The following is a 22,278-nucleotide window of genomic DNA, read 5'->3' as shown; positions in this document are numbered from 1 at the left end:
TTGCCCTTTAGTTGAGCTGGTACTTGTTGTTCCTTTATATGTGTAGAGCCTCTTTCAGGAGCTCTTGTAGAGCTGGCCTGGTGGTGACGAAATGTCTGAGTACTTGCATGTTCCCAAAGGATTTTATTTTTCCTTCACTTATGAAGCTTAGTTTGGCTGGATAGGAGATTCTGGGTTGAAAGTTCTTTTCTTTAAGGATGTTGAATATTGGCCCCCATTCTCTTCTGGCTTGTAGGGTTTCTGCTGAGAGATCTGCTGTGAGTCTGATGGGCTTCCCTTTATGGGTAACCGGACCTTTCTCTCTGGCTGCCCTTAGTATTTTCTCCTTCATTTCGACCCTGGTGAATCTGACGATTACGTGCCTTGGGGTTGCTCTTCTTGAGGAATATCTTTGTGGTGTTCTCTGTATTTCCTGGACTTGAATGTTTGCCTGCCTTGCTAGGTTGGGGAAGTTTTCCTGGATAATATCTTGAAGAGTATTTTCCAGCTTGGATTCATTCTCTTCGTCGCATTCAGGTACGCCTATCAAACGTAGATTAGGTCTTTTCACATAGTCCCGCATTTCTTGGAGACTTTGTTCATTCCTTTTTACCCTTTTTTCTCCAGTCTTGCCTTCCCGTTTTATTTCATTGAGTTGATCTTCGACCTCTGATATCCTTTCTTCTGCTTGGTCAATTCGGCTGTTGATACTTGTGCATGCTTCACGAAGTTCTCGTGTTGCATTTTTCAGCTCCATCAATTCACTTATATTCCTTTCTATTTTGTCCATTCTTGTTAGCATTTCGTCAAATCTTTTTTCAAGGTTCTTAGTTTCTTTGCATTTGGTTAGAACATGTTCTTTAAGTTCACAGAAGTTTCTTACTACCCACCTTCTGAATTCTGATTCTGTCATTTCATCACACTCGTTCTCCATCCAACCTTGTTCCCTTGCTGGTGAGGAGTTGTGATCCCTTTTAGGAGGCGAGGTGTTCTGGTTTCGGGTGTTTTCATCCTTTTTGCGCCGGTTTCTTCCCATCCTTAAGGATTTATCCACCTGTCGACTTTGTAGTTGCTGGCTTTCAGATTGGGTCTCAAATCTTTCAGATTGACGTTCTGTTTGTTGATGATGAGGTTATTTCTGTTTCTTGGTTTTCCTTCTGACAGTCTGGCCCCTCTGCTGTAGGTCTGCTGAGGTTCACTCCAGGCCCTGCTTGCCTGGGGTTCACCTGCAGCAGCTGTTGAACAGCAAGGGTTGTTACCAGTTTTCTTCTTCTGCTATCTTTGTCCCAGCCGGATACCCGCCTAGTGTCAATCTGATCTCTCTTTTATGAGGTGTCTTTTTGGATATATAGGGGTCAGGGAGCTGCTTGAGGAGACGGTCTTTTCTTTATAGGAGCTCAAATGGTGAGTTGTGAGCTCTGTTGTTGTTCATTCAGAGCTGCTGGGCAGGTACTTTTAGGTCTGCTGCAGCTGAACTCATAAACTGCTTTTTGTTCCCAGGTGCTCTGTCCCAGGGATTTAGGGCTTTATTTATGAGTTTCCGTTATGCTGCCGCCTTCTTTTTTTTTTTCCTTCAGACCTGCGTAGCCCAGCAAGGAGGCCGCCTAGTCACTGTCGGCCTATGGCAGCTTTGCTGAGCTGCTGTGGGCTGCGCCCCGCTGCCGAGTGAACTTTCCTGCAGTCCTGATTATATGGGTGTAGTTAGAACTGCTTTGGCGATGGTGGCCCGCCTCTGTTGGGGCGGAGTCTCTGCTGTGGTGGGTTGCCTTGGCAACGGCGGGCTGCCTCAGCAATGGCGGGTTGCCTTGGCAACGGCGGGCTCCCTGGTAATGGCGGACGTCCCTCCCCCACAGAGCTGGACCGTCCCGGGTTCAGCTGCGCTTGCTGTGAAACTCTCAATCCAGAGTTTCTGGTTGCTGTTCTTTTGTGGGGGTGGGGCCAGCCGAGCCTGATCGCCTGGCTCCCTGCCTCAGAGCCTTTTTTAAGTTGGTGTTCCAGTCGCCTGTTGAAGAGGCGCCGGGGTCTGTTTGTTTTCCCCTGCGGCCACTCACTGCGCTGGCTTAAACAGCGGCACTGAGGTTTGTGGCGCTTTTTTTTTTTTTTTTGCCCTGGAATCTACTGTCCTGGTTCTCTGCTCAGTCCCCTTTTTGAACCGGCGAATGGGCGACTTCCCGTGGCTCCAATCGCCAGTCAAAAGGGCCCCCGGACCGGTGTACTTTGTACGGAGAACTGCGGCTCTGGGGCGCCGACAAAGCAGCCGCACGGGGCAAAGCAGCGGCGCTGGCTGGCACAGCCGTGCTGGCCGAAACAGCCGCGCTGGCGACCGTGGAGCTCCTCTGCCCGGGAATTTCCTAGTCTGTGGGCAATAAAAACGCGGCGTCCACTCACCCTCTGCGCTTTCACTGGGAGCTGCAATCCTGAGCTGTTCCTAAACGGCCATCTTGGATCTCCCCCGATGAGCTTTTTTTCATATGTTTGTTGGCCACATAAATGTCTTCTTTTGAGAAGTGCCTGTTCATATTCTTCACCCACTTTTTGATGGGGTTGTTTTTTTCTTGTAAATTTAAGTTCCTTATGGGTTCTGGATATTAGACCTTTGTCAGATGAATAAAGATGGATAGATACCAAAAATTTTCTCTGCTTCTGTAGGGTTCCTGTTTACTCTGATGATAGTTTCTTTTGCTGTGCAGAAGCTCTTTAGTTTAGTTAGATCCCATTTGTCAATTTTGGCTTTTGTTGTGGTTGCTTTTGGTGTTTCAGTCATGAAGACTTTGCCCATACCTATGTCCTGAATGGTATTGCCTAGGTTTTCTTCTAGATATTTTATGTTTAAATCTTTTTTTTTTTTTTTTTTGAGATGGAGTCATTGCTGTTTTTGTCCAGGCTGGAGTACAGTGGTGTGACCTTGGCTCACTGCAAACTCTGCCTCCCGGGTTCAAGTGATTCTCCTGTCTCAACCTCCTGAGTAGCTGGGATTATAGGCTCCCACCTCCATGCCCAGCTAATTTTTGAATTTTTGGTAGAGACGGGTTTCACTATGTGGGCCAGGCTGGTCTTGAACTCCTGACCCCAGGTGATCTGCTTGCCTTGGCCTCCCAAAGTGCTGGGATTACAGGCATGAGCCACTGCACCTGGCCTATGTTTAAGTCTTTAATCCATCTTTAGTTAATTTTTCTATAAGGTGTAAGGAAGGGGCCCAGTTTCTGTTTTCTGCATATGGCTGGCCAGTTTCCTAGCACCATTTACTAAATAGGGAATCCTTTCTCCATTGCGTGTTTTTGTCAGGTTTGTTGAAGATCAGATGGTTGTAGATGTCTGGTGTTGTTTCGGAGGCCTCTGTTCTGTTCTATTGGTCTATGTATCTGTTTTGGTATCAGTACCATGCTGTTTTAGTTACTGTAGCCTTGTAGTATAGTTTGAAGTCAGGTAGCATGATGCCTCTAGCTTTGTTCTTCTTGCTTTGGATTGTCTTGGCTATACAGTCCCTTTTTTGGTTCCATATGAAATTTAAAGTAGTTTTTTTCTAATTCTGTGAATAAAGTCAATGCTAGCTTGATGGGAATAACATTGAAACTATAAATGACTTTGGGCAGTATGGCCATTTTCACGATAATTGATTCTTCCTGTCCATGAGCATGGAATGTTTTTCCATTTGTTGGTGTCGTCTCTTATTTCCTTGAGCAATGAATAGTTTGTAATTCTCCTTGAAGAGGTCCTTCACATCCCTTATAAATTGTATTCCTAGGTATTTTATTCTTTTTGTAGCAATTTTGAATGGGAGTTCACTCATGATTTGGCTCTCTGCTTGTCTATTATTGGTGTATAGGAATCCTTGTGATTTTTGCACATTGTGGACTTTGCTGAAGTTGTTTGTAGTCTTTCTTTGACAGTAACGTTATTGATATATCTTCCTTGGTTGTCACCTTCAGGCAAAGTCAAGCCCAGACTCTTTAGGTTAATGTTTAAGATCTTCCTTATTTCTTTATTAAGACAAAACATTGTGTTTATACAAGCTTTATCTAACATTGATCATTAACAGAATGTCCTTCATTACCTATTTTTTCACTCAAGATTTATCTATATTTTAAGATACAGCTGAAGTATTACATCCTTTTTGAAGCTTTTCCTGTGAACTCCTGTGGCACTTATTTATGTTAATAATATTAATCTATTTGGAACCCAATGATAAATTATCATATAGTGTTATTTAACTTTTCGGGTCTGTATATATTTTATTTTTTAGACAGAGTCTCAATCTGTCACCCAGCCTGGAGTGGAGTGGTGTGATCTTGACTCACTGCAGCTTCCACCTCCTGGGTTTAAGCAATTCTCTTGCCTCAGCCTCCCAAGTAGCTGGGACTACAGTTGTGTGCCACCACACCAGGCTAATTTTTGTATTTTTAGTAGAGACGGGCTTTTGCCATGTTGGCCAGGCTGGTTTTGAATTCCTGGCCTTAAGTGATCCACTCATCTCAGCCTCCAGAAGTGTTGGGATTATAGGCGTGAGCCACCATGCCCAGCACAGGTCTGTATATACTTTGTGTGTGTGTGTCTGTGTGTGTGTGTGTGTGTATAGAGACTACATATTATTTTACATTGTTCCTATCTTCTGCATGTCTTGGAGTATGTAGAGATAAGTATATAAAATATATTCAATAAATGTTAACGTGGTCGTGATTGTTACCTTCCCAAGTGTTGTAGTTCTTGGTTGGAAGGCTGGTTTAGAATTTAAAGATGGGGTGACCCCAGTCCATTCCTAGAAACTAAGGCGTAGACGCTTCGCATAATATTTCTGTCTCTGAAGAACAGTACTGTCATTTTAGAAAAACTTAGATAAAAAGTGTTTAAAAGATTAGTTAGTACAGTGAACGATATTTACTCATTATATGTTCTCTTTATATAGCTCTCAATTATTGAAGGCCCTCATTTCACATAGTCATAATTGAGAGGTCACCTACCTGTCAACTTATAATGTTAAAAGAATACCACCCTCTCCCAAAGCTTTTTGGGAGTGTTGGGCATTTTGTATTTCAGTAGTGGTTTCATATGTCATGCCTTCATTCACTCATCACCTTTAGCTTCTCAGAGACAACTCCTGCATAACAAGATGAAGTATAGGCTTGGGATAATTTGTCCTAGCAGGAGTATAAAACCAAGTGCTTAATCTTACTAAAAAAAGTTACAGAAGTCTGGATCCAAGACGGCTAAATAGGAATAGCTCTGGATTGCAGTTCCCAGCGAAAACGCAGAGGGTGAGTGATGACTGTATTTCCAAACGAATTTTTACTGCCCACAGACCAGGAGATTCCCAGGCGAAAAAGCACAAGTCTCCAGCATGGCTGTTTCAGCCGGTGCAGAGGGTCTCCACACAAATACTCACACAAATCCGGGCACTGTTTCAACTGGTGACTGGAATGCCTGGGAGACAGAGTAGCCCATTCAACTGAAAAAAAAAAAGGGGGCTGAAACAGGGAGCCAGGTGATCTGGCTCAGCCGGTCCCACCCCCACAAAGACTGGCAATCTGGAACGCTCTGGATTGAGAGTTTCACAGCAAGCACAGCTGGACCCAGGATGGTCCAGCTCTGTTGGGGGAGGGTGTCTGCCATTACCGAGCCAGTCCACCACTACCAAGGCAGTCTGCCATTACCGAGGCAATCCACCATTACTGAGGCAGTCTGTCATTACCGAGGCAGTCTATCATTACAGAGACACTTCTAACTATACCCCTATAAACAAAACTGCAAGGAAGTTCACACAGCAGCTGGGCGGAGCCCACGGCAGCTCAGCAACACCTCTGCTGGCAGACTGTGACTAGGCTACCTCCTCGCTGGGCAGAGCATCTCTGAAAAAAGGCAACAGAATAACAGGAATTTACAAATAAAGCCCCACCTTCCTGGGACAGAGCACCTGGGGAAAAGAGGCAATTATGAGTTCTGCTGCAGCAGACTTAAACATAGCAGCCCAGCAGCTCTGAACGGAACAACGGAGCTCACAGCTCAGCACTTACGCTTCTATAAGGGACAGACTGTCTCCTCAAGCAGCTCCCTGAACCCGGTATATCCAGAGACACCTCATAAAGGAGAGCTCAGGCTGACATCTGGCGGGTATCCTTCTGCAATAGAGCTAACAGAAGAAGACACTGGCAGCAACCCTTACTGTTCTGCAGCCACTGCAGGTGATCCCCAGGCAAGTAGGGTCTAGAGTGGACCTCCAGCAGTCCTACAGCAGAGGGGTCTGACTGTTAGAAGGAAAACTAAGAAACAGAAATAACTTCATCATCAACAAAAAGGATGTCCAGAGACCCCATCTGAAAGCCACCAACTACAAAGACTGTAGGTAGATAAATCCACAAAGCTGGGAAGAAACCAGTGCAGAAAGGATGAAAGCACCCAAAACCAGAATGCCTCTCCTCCAAGGGATCATAGCTCCTCACCAGCAAAGGAACAAGGCAAGGCTGATTGGAGCAATGAATCTGACGAATTGACAGAAACCGGCTTCGGAAGGTGGGTAATAACAAACTTCTCTGAGCTAAAAGAACGTGTTCTAACACAATGCAAAGAAACTAAGAACATTGAAAAACAGTTTGATGAAATGCTAGTAAGAATAAACAGCGTAGAGAGGAATATAAATGAATTGGTGGAACTGAAAAACACAACACGAGAACTTCATGAAGCATGCACAAGTTTCAGTAGCTGAAGTGTCCAAGCAGAAGGAAGGATATCAGAGATTGAAGATCAACCCAATGAAATAAAATGAGAAAGCAAGATTAGAGAAAAAAGAGTAAAAAGAAATGAAGAAAACCTCCAAGAAATTTGGGATTATGTGAAAAGACCTAATCTACGTTTGATACGTATACCTTAATGTGACAGAGAGAATGAATCCAAGCTGGAAAACACTCTTCAGGCTATTATCTAGGAAAACTTCCCCAACCTAGCAAGGCAGGCCAACATTCAAGTCCAGAAAATACAGAGAACACCACAAAGATATTCCTCAAGAAGAGCAACCCCAAGGAACATAATCGTCAGATTCACCAGGGTTGAAATCAAGGAAAAAATGCTGAGGGCAGCCAGAGAGAAAGGTTGGGTTACCTACAAAGGGAAGCCCATCAGACTCACAGCAGATTTCTCAGCAGAAACCCTATAAGCCAGAGGAGAGTGGGAGCCAATATTCAACATCCTTAAAGAAAAGAACTTTCAACCTAGAATTTCAGATCCAACCAAACTAAGCTTAATAAGCGAAGGAGAAATAAAATCCTTTATGAACAAGCAATTGCTCAGAGATTTCATCACCACTAGGCCTGCTTTACAAGAGATCCTGAAAGAAGCACTAAACATAGAAAGGAACAACCAGCCACTTCAAAAATGTACCAAATGGTAAAGAGCCTCGACACAATGAAGAAACTGTCTCAACTAATGGGCAAAACAACCAGCTAGCATGAAAATTGCAGGATCAGATTCACACAGAACAATATTAACCCTAAATGTAAATTGACTATATATTCCAATAAAAAGACACAGATTGGCAAATTGGATAAAAAGTCAAAACCCATCAGTATTCAGGAAACCCATCTCACATGCAAGGATACACACAGGCTCAAAATAAAGGGATGGAGGAGGATTTACCAAGCAGATGGAGAGAGAGAGAGAGAGAAAAAAAAAGAGGAGTTTCAATCCTAGTCTCTGATAAAATAAACTTTAAACCAACAAAGATCAAAAGAGACAAAGAAGGGTATTACATAATGGTAAAAGGATCAATGCAACAAGAAGAGCTAATGATCCTAAATATATATGCACCCGATACAGGAGCACCCAGATACATAAAGCAAGTTCTTAATGACCTACAAAGAGACTTAGACTCCCACATAATAGTAGTTAGAGACTTTAACACTCCACTGTCAATATTAGACAGATCAATGAGACAGAAAATTAACAAGGATATCCAGGACTTGAAATCAGACCTGGACCAAGCAAACCTAATATACATTTACAGAACTCTCCACCCCAAAACCACAGAATATAGATTCTTCTCAGAATCACATCACATGTACTCTAAAATTGACCACATGATTGGAAGGAAATCACTCCTCAGCAAATGCAAAAGAACGGAAATCATAACAGTCTCTCAGACCACAGTGCAATCAAATTAGAACTCAGAATTCAGAAACTAACTCAGAACTGCACAACTTCATGGAAACTGAACAACTGGCCCTTGAATGTTGACTGGATAAACAATGAAATGAAAGCAGAAATAAAGATGTTCTTCAAAACCAGCAAGAACAAAGACATGTGTACCGGAATCTGTGGGACACATTTAAAGCAGTGTCTAGAGGAAAATTTATGGAAATAAACGCCCACTTGAGAGCAAAGAAAGATCTAAAATTGACACCCTATCGTTAAAATTGAAAGAGCTAGAGGAGCAAGATCAGAAAAATTTAAAAGGTAGCAGAAGACAAGAAATAACTAAGATCAGAGTAGAACTGAAGGAGATAGAGACACAAAAAACCCTTCAAAAAATCAATAAATCCAGAAGCTGGTTTTTTGAAAAGACCAACAAAATAGATCACTAGCCAGATTAATAAAGAAAAGAGAGAATAATCAAATAGATGCAACAAAAAACTATAAAGGGGATATCACCACAGATTCCACAGAAATACAAACTACCGTCGGAGATTACTACAAACAACTCTATGCACATGAACCAGTAAACCTGGAAGGAATGGATAAATTCCTGGACACTTGCACCCTCCAAAGCCTAAACCAGGAAGAAGCTGAAACCCTGAATAGACCAACAACAAGGGCTGAAGTTGAGGCTGCAATTAAAAGCCTACCAACCAAAAAAGGCCCAGGTCCAGATGAGATTACAGCTGAATTTGACCAGACATGCAAAGATGAGCTGGTACTACTCCTTCTGAAACTATTCCAAACAACCCAAAAAGATGGAATCGTTCCCAAATCATTTTATGAGACCGACATCATCCTGATACCAAAACCTAGCCGAGACTCAACAAGAAAAGAAGACTACAGGCCAATATCCATGATGAACATAGATGCAAACATCTTCAATAAAATACTGGCAAACTGATTGCAACAGCACAATCAAAAAGCTTATCCATCACAATCAAGTAGGCTTCATCCTGGGGATGCAAGGCTGGTTCAACATACGCAAGTCTGTAAAACGTAATTCACCACGTAAACAGAACCAAAGACAAAAACCACATGATTATCTCAATGGATGCAGAGAAGGCTTTTGACAAAATTCAACAGCTCTTTATGCTAAAAACTCTCAATAAACTAGGTATCAATGGAACATACCTCAAAATAATAAAAGCTATTTAAGACAAACCCACAGCCAATATCATACTGAATGGGCAAAAACTGGAAGCATTCCCTTTGAAATGTGGCAGTAGCCAAGGATGCTCTCTCTCACCATTCCTATTCAATATAGTATTGGAAGTTCTAGCCAGAGCAATCAGGCAATAAAAAGAAATAAAAGGTATTCACTTAGGAAAGGAGGAAGTCAAATTGTCTCTATTTGCAGACGACATGATTGTATATTTAGAAGATCCCATCGTCTCAGCCCAAAATCTCCTGAAACTGATAAGCAACTTCAGCAAAGTCTCAGGATACAAAATCAATGTGCAAAAATCACAAGCATTCCTATATAATAATAACGGACTTAAAGAGAGCCAAATCAAGAACGAACTGCCATTTGCAAATGCTACAAGAGAATAAAATACCTAGGAATACAACTAACAAAGGATGTAAAGGACCCCTTCAAGGAGAACTACAAACCACTGCTCAACGAAATAAGAGAGGACACAAACAGATGGAGAAACATTGCATGCTCACGGTTAGGAAGAATCAATATCATGAAAATGGCCATACTGCCCAAAAGTAATTTATAGATTCAACACTATCCCCATCAAGCTACCAATGATCTTCACAGAACTGGAAAAAACCACCTTAAACTTCATGTGGAACCAAAAGAGAGCCCGCATAGCCAAGTCAATTATATGCAAAAAGAACAAAGCTGGAGGCATCATGCTACCTGACTTCACACTATACGACAAGGCTACAGTAATCAAAACAGCAGGATACTGGTACCAAAACAGAAATATAGACCAATGTAACATAACAGAAGCCTCAGAGGCAATACCACACATCCACAACTATCTGATCTTTGACAAACCTGACAAAAACAAGTAATGGGAAAAGGATTCCCTGTTTAATAAATGGTGTTTGTAAAACTGGCTAGCCATGTGCAGAAAGCAGAAACTGGACCCCTTCCTGACATCTTACACTAAAATGAACTCCAGATGGAGTAAAGACTTAAACATAAGACCTAACACCATAAAAACCCTAGAAGAAAACCTAGGCAAAATCATTCAGGACATAGGCATAAGCAAGAACTTCATGACTAAAACACCAAAAGCATTGGCAACAAAAGTCAAAATAGACAAATGGGATCTAACTAAACTCCAGAGCTTCTGCACAGCAAAAGAAACAATCATTATAGTGAACTGGCAACCAACAGAATGGGGAAACATTTTTGCAATCTACCCATCTGACAAAGGGCTGATATCCAGAATCTACAAATAACTAAAACAGATTTACAAGAAAAAAACAAACCCATTCAAAAGTGGGTGAAGGATATGAGCAGACACTTTTCAAAAGAAGACATATATGAGGCCAACAAACATGAAAAAAATGCTCATCATCACTGGTCATTAGAGAAATGCAAATGAAAACTACATTGAGATACCATCTCATGCCAGTTAAAATGACAATCATTAAGAAATCTAGAGACGACAGATGCTGGAGAGGATGCGGAGAAATAGGAACACTTTTACATTGTTGGTAGGAGTGTAAATTAGTTCAACCTTTGTGGAAGACAGTGTGGTGATTCCTCAAGGACCTAGAAATGGAAATTCCATTTGACCCAGCAATCCCATTACTGGGTATATATCCAAAGGATTATAAATCGTTCTATTATAAAGACATATGCACACGTATGTTCATTGCAGCACTGTTTACAATAACAAAGATTTGGAACTAACCAAGATGCCCATTGATGATAGACTGGACAGGGAAAATGTGGCACATATACACCATGGAATACTATGCAGCCATAAAAAATGATGAGTTCACGTCCTTTGTATGGACATGGATGAACCATCATTCTTAGTAAACTGACACAAGAACAGAAAATCAAACACCACATGTTCTCACTCACAGGCGGGTGTTGAACAGTGAGAACACATGGACACAGGGAGGGGAGCATCACACACTGAGGTCTGTTGGCAGGGACTAGGGGAAGGACAGTGGGAGTAGGAAGTTGGAGAGGGATAACATGAGGAGTAATGCCAGATATAGGTGATAGGGATGGAGGCAACAAACTGCATTGCCATATATGTACCTATGCAACAATCCTGCATGTTCTTCATATGTACTCCAGAACCTAAAGTGCAATACACACACATATAGAAAGTTACAGGTTAACAAGTCAGAAATAGTTTCAAGGAGAAGGTCATCATCTGAGCATTGAATAGGAATGAAGGGGAGAGCCTTTCAAGTGAGGGGTATGAGAGGTAAACATCTCAGTGTAGGAATGAAACACTATGTGAATCAATTAATAGATTGGTTTTCTCTAGAAAAGACTGTGAGTTGAAGAGAGGAGGAAATGCAAACCTGGATAAATGGTAGTAGTAAAGAGAGGAATGGTGATATCATTAAAGAACTATTGAATGCTCTAAGCAGGATTGACAAGATTAAATTAGTTGTTTTTTAAGGGAGATTAAGTGACAGAACTTTATATTTGCATTTAAAAAATGTTTTTCAAATACATCCATTAAACACATTGGCTTTTATCCCTTTTGCTGTATATCTCATGTGGCTTACACATAGCCTGTATGATGCAAACTTAACAACGTACTTTGATTTCTTCAGACTCTCTGCCAAAGTGTTGTTTTTTTTTTTTGAAGACACACTGGTTATTCTTTAATAGTGGTGTTAGTCTTGGCTTTTTGATTTGTCTTCCTGCTTGCATAACGTGGATGTGAATCTTAGTATAGGTTTCTGTCTTCATTTGAGCTTTATTAACAAAGCAACATAAGCATTTCTTCTGCTAATTTTAGCTCAGTACATAGGGATTGTGGTGATTGCCTAAGCTTTTCTCTAAATAAATACCTTAATGGCAACTAATTAGGCTACCATTAAATGGTATTTGTGGAACATCACCTTGAGTGCAAAAACATACCTACTCAAGTATTGACTTTCATTTGGAAAATAAAAACAGTTTGTAAGAATATGGCTTTAAATAGAAAATATTTTTACTTGTTCACATAAATTATTTTAGAAGAATAACCTCCTATTCACTGGGTATAGAATTCTGAATTGACAGAGTTCAACACAAATATGCCACTGTATTGTCTTTTGACTTGCATGGTTTATGACAAGAAGTCCTCTATAGCTCTTATTTACTTTTAGATAATGTATTTTTTAAACTCTCTCTGGCTGCCTTCAAGAAATTTTTGTTTTTGGTATTTACAATATGAAAATAATATGCTTAAGTCTGATTTTTTGAGGGGGGTGTGTGGGAGGCCTGGTCATCCTGCTTGGTGTTCTCTAATCTGCTTGGGTCTGTGGTTTGATGTCATGAATACAGAAAACCTGAGCCATAATTTCCTCAAGTATTTCTTTTGCCTCTTTATCTCTTTTTTCTCCAGTTATACAATAAGTATATCATTTGATATTATTGCACAGTGTTTGGATTCTCTACACTGTTTTCATTCTTTTCCTCTCTGTATTTTATTTTGGGTTATACATATTGACCTGTTTCCATTGTAGTTTTATTTTGCATTTACTTAATGACTAAATATATTGAGCATGTTTATGTTACTTGCCAGCTGTGTATCTTTGATGAACTATCTGTTCAGCTGTTTTGCCAGTGTCAAAAAATTGTATTGTCTCTTATTATTAAATGGCAGGAAATAAAGGGAAGTCAAGGAAGACAGCTAGATTTTTAGTTTAACTGAATAGATGTTACTACTGTTAGATGATAGAAGACTATGGGAAGAACAAGTTAGGGGGAGAATTCCAGTTGTGCTTTTATGTTAAGTTTGTGATGCTGATTAGATAAACAAATGGAGATGATAAATATTCAGCTGGATGTAAATCTGGAGTACAGGACATAGATTAGGACAAGATAAATACTTTGGGAGTCATTGGCATACAGAAAGTACTTACCTCCATGGATTTGGTTGGAATTACCTGAGGACAGAGGCTATAAATGGAAGGAAAAAAGAGCTATTTTAACAGAAGCTTGGGGCATGCCAGTGTTTAGATGTAAATCCAATAATGGAGATTTCAAGTAGCAAATATTGAGGTATGGTAAAATCCCATCAAACTCAGTAATTTTCACTCTGCAAAGGCATCTAAGGGAGTTGCAATTTTCAGACCCTAGGGGGTTCTTAGCATGTCCTAAACCAGTGAGATAAGAGAAACAGTACAAGAAAATCTCAGAAAAGAACTGCTAACCATCTTGGAATGTTCTAACACAAAATCCAGTTCACATATTCTTAAGCAATGTGTCTTAAGCAAAAGGTGTCTTAATAACAAATATGAATGATAAATTCTGTTTAAGTTCTCATAATTATTTATGTCCATCTTTCCATGGAAAATGATGTTTCATATCTAATAATCTATCATAAGAGTCCATCTCATATAGCTATTTTTAAATGGTCATTTTGAAACATTGTCAGGATTCCTGAGTCTGGAAACTGTTAAATATGTTACTGTTTTAACACCAAGTGTTTTAACAAAACTAATTTTAACTTATTTAATGTAGTTTTTTCTTCCTTCAGTCCCTAGTGTTGACACAGGGAACAGATAACAGATATTTATATAGTGAGATACTTTCACTGTATAAATAGTAAAACATGAAGTACTTCTAATTTATGGCCACTTCTTCATATTACAGTAACGAATGGCTAATGAGGTCAACTAAGCCTAGGGTAAGGGATGATGATGGTTATGATAATGACAGTGATCTACTGAAAGTAGCGAGAGATAAAGGAGATAAAAATCGGCTGAGAAGAAAAGAATGATCGTTGTTTGTATTGGCTTAGAGAGTTTGGGGGCAGAGATAGAGCACTGCTGCTAGTAAAGGAACATTCACCTTTTTCATAGTATTGTGCAATATTCTGTGCTTGGCCTTTGACATTAAAAAAATATTATGAAGCCTTCTGTTGCACTTTTCTGAAATTATGGAGCTATTTTTAGGAAAAAAAAGACTTTCTTAGAAGACGCGGAGTGGCTTAAATGGTTATAAGAGAAATATTCAAGCTTTGGAGCATCATGCATAATTATCCATTCCCTTCTTCTGCGACTCTTTTCTGGACAGTAGGATATATGTGTTGCTTTCATTACCTACCTTCATCCCCATTCACCTCTCTTGGATCTTATTTGACCTTGTTTTGTTTTTTTGAGATGGAGTCTTGCTCTGTCACCCAGGCTGGAGTGCCATGGCAGGATCTTGGCCCACTGCAGTGTCCTCCTCCCCGGTTCCAAGCATCTCCTGCCTCAGCCTCCTGAGTAGCTGGGATTACAGGCGTGTACCACCACGCCTGACTAATTTTTGTATTTTTAGTAGAGATGGAGTTTCACCATGTTGGCCAGGCTGGTCTCTAACTCCTTACCTCAAGTGGTTGGCCCACCTTGGCCTCCCAAAGTGTTGGGATTACAGGTGTGAGCCACCACGCCTGGCCTTCATTTGACTTTGTGAGCTTCCTCATTATTGACGGAAATTTCTCAGTATTTCTATTTAATTGGGCAAGCTTAGGTAGTTGACTCATTATTGACAAAAGGTCTGCCAAGCAGTTAAAGCAGAATTATATGATTCTTAAAATGGCTGATATTGAGTACAGATCTTTGCATGCATCATCTCATTTATTCCTCAGAGCAGTCCCATGAGGTAAACGTTAGTTTGTATTTTACAGATGAAGAAAATGGAACTTAGGAAGGTGAAGTAACTTGCGTTATAATACTGTAAGTGGCAGAACTGACTGGCACCCTTGGCTTTTTAACCCTGTAGGCTTCCTCCTTGAACATTTTTTACTGTATGGAAAAATGTTTTCTGAGTTCTAGTATCTAATATAGAATAAACAGAACTTTGTCAGCACAGTATGTAATAGAGAGTGTCTGTGATTACAGGTTTTACTTGTTTGCTCACATTGGTGCACAATAGTCTTTTTTATTCTCTCCCTAAAACCCATCTCTACTATAGTGCCAACTAAATATTTTGGAATAAATTGAAGAACTAATTTTTTAAGACTAAATTATCATCTTTGTCTCATCTGACTTGAAATGCCTCTGCCAACAACTTTACATTCTATATAGAGTATAACTAACATGTGGTCTGTAGTAGACATGCAGGAAATGCTTATGGAATGGATCCTAACATAGTGCTAAAGATGTCTCTGGTTCAGAATGTTCTCCGAAGCTTTGCAAGGCCCACTGGATATTGCCACAAAGCCTGCCTTTACACCCTGCAAGTGCAGGGTGTGGGAAAGGGAAAGTAATTAGTTTGTAGACCAGTAACTGCAAGTCAAATGATTTGAAATTACCACAAATTAGATGAAGTTAATTTTTTCTTTTCAACTTTTGAGCAACATAATTGTTATATTCAGATTAACTGTTGCTGTAATTATCCTTTTCTGCCAAACTTAACTTCATAATCACAAAAGCCAATTTTAACTTGCTAGTAACCAACTTCTGGTTACCATCTTCTAGTGCCTTTATGTGATTTTACTAACATAGGCAGAAATTTAAAGCCATCATCTTCAATCCTGCCTCTGAATCCAGGCATGGTCAGTAGTGATTTGTTTCTAAATCTTAAAGTTCCACAATTAGCGGTTTAAAAATAGAGTTTTGGACCAGTTGCTTTTTGTACTCTGGTTTCTTTCTGCCATTTGTAGTAGCATACCTGAAGCTTCCTCATCTAGGGTTTTGTCCTGGGCAGTAAAAGCCATGGAGTAGAAAATTCATTTTTAAAATACTTTTGAATAGTCATAACTGCTGCTTAATGGAATCATCTTGAGTGGACTTAGAGGCAGTGAATAATGTGGGAACCCACTGTGTTGCATGCTGGTTGTCTAGGATTTTCATGATGCAAGACTTAGAGATACTGTACTTCTACTGCCACACTTGGTTGTTGGTTTACTAGACTGAGATGGAAGATGGTGTCAAAATTCTTATTGGGCATCCCAGAGGCAACTGCTCACAGGATCCAGACAAGTTAATTAAATGACTGATAATGGCTAGGCCTAAGGTGATAGGGTGCAATGTAGACTGGTGAACTGGAGAGCATATATTCCATCTAAATAGGACAACTACTGTTCATTTCCACCTTTTTATTGCCATGGGAGAGTGTGAGCCTGTTACACCAACACCCAAATTTTTTAAAGGAGCTTGAGACTTGAATCTAAGTGCAAAAGTTTCATTTGTTAAATATTGGTAACTAATACAAATTTTAAAATTATGAGCCAAATACAATGTATCTGTGGACTGAACACAATCTACCAGCCGTCAATTTGTGAACCTCTGGTAAATCCTATGATATAGGGTAGTAGTTTCCCCATGCATACAGTTTGAGGAAGACTAGGGTTATATCCTAAGAGATTCATTCTTTTGTGCTAGCATCATTCTTCCACGTACTCTTCATATACTTTTTCTTGAATTCCTCATGTCTTGGCGAGAGTGAGGTATCAGCTCTTATCTCTATGGGAAGAAAAACTGGGGCCTGGGTAGGAAGAGTTGACCCCCTGATGTGGAGTCACTAAAAGTTAAGACAGAATGGTAGACCAAAGCTGCCAAGTTTGGTACTTGTGTACCTGTTTGGAAATGTCAAAATTCCATGTTAAGCAAAAGCAATTGTACTGATCCTACACATATAGATTCTCCAGAAGTCTTGCCAGGATATATCCTTTATCCTACATAGTAAATATTAAGAGAGTTGTTACAAATCTAGTTAATATACTAGAGAAAATAGTAATTCTGTTTACAACGTAGCGGCAGAGTCATAAAGTGAATCAAGTTTGATTTCTTAGACAAGCAGATAAAACTGTCATTTTTTGCTCTTTAACAGAGAAGGAGCATTGATTAAATCAACCCAGCAAAGACCCTTCTTTTTGGTTTGCTGCCTGTTTAAAGATGACTACCAATGTTCATTTTAATAACATGAAAACTTAGAGGGTTGGTGGGTATTCATGTGATCTGTTAAGGGAGACTGGTAACCTGATTTTATTGGATATAAACATTTTCAAAGAAATGCTCAACACGGCTGAATACATCAAAAACCATACTTTATTTTATGTATAGCAATACAATTTACATATTAAATAACACTATAATAGAATGATTTGATATAGTTTAAACAGAAGGAAAAGGGAAAATTTTCAGGTTACAAAACCCCTCCCCCCGAACAAATGGGGAAAAAAAAAAAAAAAAAGCACACTTTTTCCAAATGGGTCAATGTGACAAATGTATTCGGTGACTATGTCTAATTCCTATTGCACAAATGGTCAATGGAATTAAAAAGAAAACCCAACTTTCACAATCACTGCCTCAAAGAAATAACACATGTTGGATTCTTTTGGAATGCAAAGATGGTTCTTGCTACTTCAATACACAGAAAGTTGAATTCACATATCCACCACAAAAAGGAAAAAAAAACTATGACGGAGTTGAAACTAGAAAAAAATTAGCTTTATATGAAAATATAAAATTCTATGATTATATACCATAGATACAAAGTTCCCAGAAGATGCTTACCCAAGCAACAAAATATTTACAGTTTTAATGATTTTTAGCTATTTCAAAATGAAGTGAAAGAATCATGAGTCAACATGAAGGCAGAATTCTTTAGAAACAATGGCTGCTTGCTAGTTTCAAATGTCCTAACAAAAAAGGAGTCACTACCCCAAATGTTGGAGAGTTGCGACATTTTATAAAATTGACTGTCTCCTTTTCTGGAGATGTTTATTTTTTAAAACTCAAGATATTTTTCTTGAAATTAATTATCCTCTGTAGAAAATGCTTCCCTTTGCAAATATTTAACAAAAATACTAAAAACAGTTTAACAGCTAAGACAAAGTAGAGGCCAAATATCATTATTACAATTCTTTCCTATTTGTAGCATGCCTTCTTTCTAGAGATAAGTAAAGCCAGTATCGTATGTTAAATGGCAACTAAGGGAAAGCACGAAGGGTTAAGTGAAATTACAGCTGTTAAAAAAAAAAAAAAAAAAAAAAAAAAAAAAGCAGGCATTTTCCCTTCATATAAAAATTCACTGGCACCATTTGAACATAAACTTTAGAACACAGGAGTTGAAAATGCATTTCCAGTATAACCGCTAAATTCTTAAGACAAACTACATTTTAATTACTCTTAAATTATGATGAGTTTGGGTTTTTAAAAAAATTTTTGCTTAGAATTAGTAATATGTATCTTTGGTAAACTGGTATCTATATTTTAATTTTAAATATAGTATATATGCATTTAAGAAAAATTCATAACAAGGCAGTTGTGCTGTGTCATTATAAGATAATTAAAATTATGTACTGATTTCAATATGTTACTCTGGGCTAAAAACTCCAACAGCTGGACCTTGAACACCATAACCTTTCTTTGACCTTGCTGGACTCTTCTACTTGAAATAGACTCCAACAACTCTAAAGGCATAAAAATTAGGAAGACCAATTAGCTAATGTTATGCTTTTTGAAAATCAGAATCTAACTTTTTTCATATTAAAGAAGATATCTTGGCTATCAGATGTAAGAAAGAGTTCTCCAGATGGCAACAACATGTCTTTTCTTTGATGTCCAGCACAGCCTCTTGGTCTAATCATTGCAATTCATTTTTATATGATGTGCGCATTTTGTTTACGTGGTGCTAAATTCATATACACAGTTTGTTTTATAAAGCAGCACACATTAATTTGCAATAGCTGTTGCCTTTCCCCTGAGTGCAAGTGTTAATAATCTTGTTATGTACTTAAGCAACGTACTAATGTCTCAAAGAAAACTCTGTCTTTGAAACTCTGCCTCTGGAAAGATACAAGCTATGTATTTGCCAATAACATATGAATAATGATAGTTAGGATATGCTCTCTGCCGCAGGGGTGAGGACCTGCTAAATATAACTGTCCTCACTGAAGTGTGTTTGGACCACTTTGGCAAGATGGGCAAGTAGCAATTGCTTATAATTCAGTGGGTCAGGATATGGAGACTTTGGTTCAAGCTCACTGGAGACACACAGATTGCTCACAGGGAACTTCTAAACTCTTTCTTTTATTGTTTCTATTTACTAGCTGTTTTATCATGATTCTGAAACCACTGTAAGAGATAGCCACAGAATTGCATTAGAGGGTACGCCTTTCCATGAATTGAGTCTATAAATAGCACAGAAGGGAATACTTGCTATTTGTTTTTGAACCAATATTTACTTTTATTAAGAAAAAATTACTGAGAAAGGGACCGTGAGCCCTAACTCGAAAATTACTTTTGAACGTCAAGCCCACTTTGCCATCTATTAAAAAGAGTTAACTCATGTCAATTCTCTGTACAACTAAAATAACCCACTAAATTCACTAAAAAAGTCTAGCTCATTCGTTTCCTGATTCTCCTCAGCATCTGGCAGTTGCAATGGTACTGTGTTCAAGCTCTTTACTTGTGTTAGGTAGAGCTTTCTGTGTTACATGTGGTGGGAGCAGAGGGGCTGTAAAGGTGTCTGTCATTTAGCACATGCAACTGAGCATTCTCTCTTGAACATCTTTTCTCAAGACTAGCTTATACAGCTCTTGAAAAGCAGAGTATTCCAAGTTGTTGAATCTATGTATTGAAAAGATGAGATTAACCCTGTTAAGTTACGCGGTTCATGAAAACTCCACTGACCTGGGCTTTGCATTCAAATTCTTTTAACTTAGCCCATAGCCTCTTTCTCCTTAGCCATTCTGGTCCTCCAGCACCATTTTGACAAACATTATGAAAGATAACTCAAGATAAATAGAACCTCGGGGCTGATCATCATTAATGTTTAATGCCTACCCAGATGGCAGGATAGCAGTCAGCGTGGCCTTTGTATTGAAGTTAATTGACATAAAAAAATAAACAAAACCCTATTCTTCTTAACAGGCCCAGTTCTGGTGGTGATTTCACTTTTGACAGAAGCTGTCCCTCAAAAGCAAACGTGTGATAGAAGAAACAGATCTCAGTAAGTAGCTTATTTTTCTGACAAACACTACTGAAATTTCTTATTAATGCTCCTAATTTTCTCATTATGTACTGCAGGGTGAATATGGCTCCAGAGGTTGCACCAAATAACTTCCTTGGGCTCTAATGATTATTGGTATCTTTTACTGATGTGTATCTGTTCTTGACACTAAAGTACACAAAAGCATACAAAGCCATCTCCCTCTTTTAAAACCTTGCAAATATGGGTATCAACTTTAATTAAATATTTTAATTTTCTCTCTCCAAATCAGATATATCTATGTGTGGGATTTAAATAGTCCCAAGACTTTTGCTAATATGGTATTTCCAATTCAATCTTAAGTAGAATAATGTATATAATTAAGAGATTTATTATAAAATATTTGGCAAAGGAAAGAAAAGAATAGAAACTGTGTAGGTAATTTTTATTAGATTGCTATATGAGTAATAGGGAAATTTAAAAGGACTATTTCAAAATTAAACACCTGCAAATTTTTCATTCTTCTACCTACTGTGAGGTGTGGTATTATAAACCAATAAGCATTAATGGAGAGTAACTAAAGGGTCTCACAACTCAGTTGTATCTAATATTGCCATCTCACTATTGTCAAAGATAGCCCTGATTTTAGGACGTAGCTATTTTAGAGAGTCAAAATGGAAATAACACACGTTGTCCACATAGCTACTGTGAAAGCTGTAATAGAGTTATCCTTTATTTTGACACATTTTTTAAAAACTGTGAATATAACTTTGTAACTAATAAGGGATGTTCACATGAAGCAGTTCTTAAGCCTTCTAACTTCTTAATGGATCTCTTAACCATCAAAAATGTAACTGTTTCAAGGCCATGACATTAACAGACCTTTTTTAGCTCCCAGTAGCCTGCTAGTCTGTAAAAGAAAACAATGCTATCCACTCCATTAAAATACAGAAGGCATACAGTATTGAACAGTGCCTAAAAAAATAGGAGAGGAGGATTGAAGAAGAGTACAGCATTGCCTGCTAGTAGAATGCAACTGCTTTAGCAATAATTATAAAATCAATATTCACTGTCATTACAAAGACCTTCACTGTATTGAACTAAAAAAAAGTAGCATGTATGTTGTCATGGAATGTCACATCAGGGTTTGCTGTTGTATAAGATTATAGGCAGTAACACTGATCATATAGTGCAAACTAGGTAAAATTGCATGTCATTGTGTGAAATGAACAGAGGTGCAAATGCTCAGTAGGATACCATTAAGACATAAAATGGCAAAAAATAAATATCAAAACTTTCATCAGTGTAAAAAAGTAACTGGGTTATTGTATAACCTAGAGTCTGGCAAAAAAGGCCTCAAAAAAGTTCTCAGTCTTCAGAAGTTTACAAATTAAGTGCCCTTTCAGGATTCCAGTCACACTAGAGACTCCATGCTCTCGGCAGGGTCTGATTCATCTGCAATGAGAACAGCACCATTTTTGTCCACTGTCATGGGACCATTTCCATTTTCTTTAGTGCTGACCAAGCTAAGCATTGCTTTATAGACGAACTGGTATTGTTCCTGAAAAACAAGAGGAAGACAGTTTGAGCCAAAGAACAGCTTAGTCATTTCATATAAGGTGGAAATACCAACTAAAATGGTAAATGTGAAAAACGCACCAGAGAAACAGCAATAGCATAAATATAAGAAACTTAAAAAAAATCATTTTAATCCATTAGAATCAGGACCTATACCTTCTTCATGTCTTTTTGATCTCTGTTAGCTTGGAACCAATTCTCAAGGTTGATAGTTCATCAAGATAACGAGAGAATACTGTCCTCTAAAGCAGGGCTTCTTAACCTGAGCTCTACTGACATTTTGGGCTGGATAATTGTATGGTGTTGAGGGCTGTCTTGTGCTCTGTAGTTTGCTTAGCAGCATGTGTCTAGCCTGTATGCTCTAGATGCCATCCATCTGCAGTTGTGACAAGCAAAAAAGTCTCCAGACATGGCCAAATGTCCCCTGGGGGCCAAAATCATCCCCAGTTGAGAACTACTGCTCTAAACTCTGA

The 22,278-nt window shown here is 38.9% G+C and overlaps 1 protein-coding gene and 1 long non-coding RNA gene across 5 annotated transcripts in view; one reads left to right on the top strand and one right to left on the bottom strand.

Moving 5' to 3' along the window:
• LOC116559185 overlaps positions 1-20,454 on the top strand; it is a 38,944-nt gene extending 18,490 nt beyond the window's left edge. Inside the window, exon 2 of the long non-coding RNA XR_004272364.1 lies at positions 20,170-20,454. This is a non-coding gene — a long non-coding RNA (uncharacterized LOC116559185). The remainder of the gene's footprint in view (positions 1-20,169) is intronic.
• The window catches only part of PTPRG (protein tyrosine phosphatase receptor type G), a 764,493-nt gene continuing 759,537 nt past the window's right edge, over positions 17,323-22,278 (bottom strand). For all 4 annotated transcript variants that reach the window (XM_032289599.1, XM_032289601.1, XM_032289600.1 and 1 more), the window contains one exon: positions 17,323-21,788. In XM_032289599.1, coding sequence (XP_032145490.1) covers positions 21,642-21,788 — 147 coding nt within the window. In that variant the 3' untranslated portion in view covers positions 17,323-21,641. The remainder of the gene's footprint in view (positions 21,789-22,278) is intronic.

The sequence above is a fragment of the Sapajus apella genome, unplaced genomic scaffold (genome assembly GCF_009761245.1).
Source record: "Sapajus apella isolate SASKATOON/1434 unplaced genomic scaffold, GSC_monkey_1.0 scaffold23, whole genome shotgun sequence".
NCBI classification, from domain to species: domain Eukaryota; kingdom Metazoa; phylum Chordata; class Mammalia; order Primates; family Cebidae; genus Sapajus; species Sapajus apella.
Note: the sequence above shows the minus strand (reverse complement) of the source record. Positions and strands in the feature narration are given on the sequence as shown.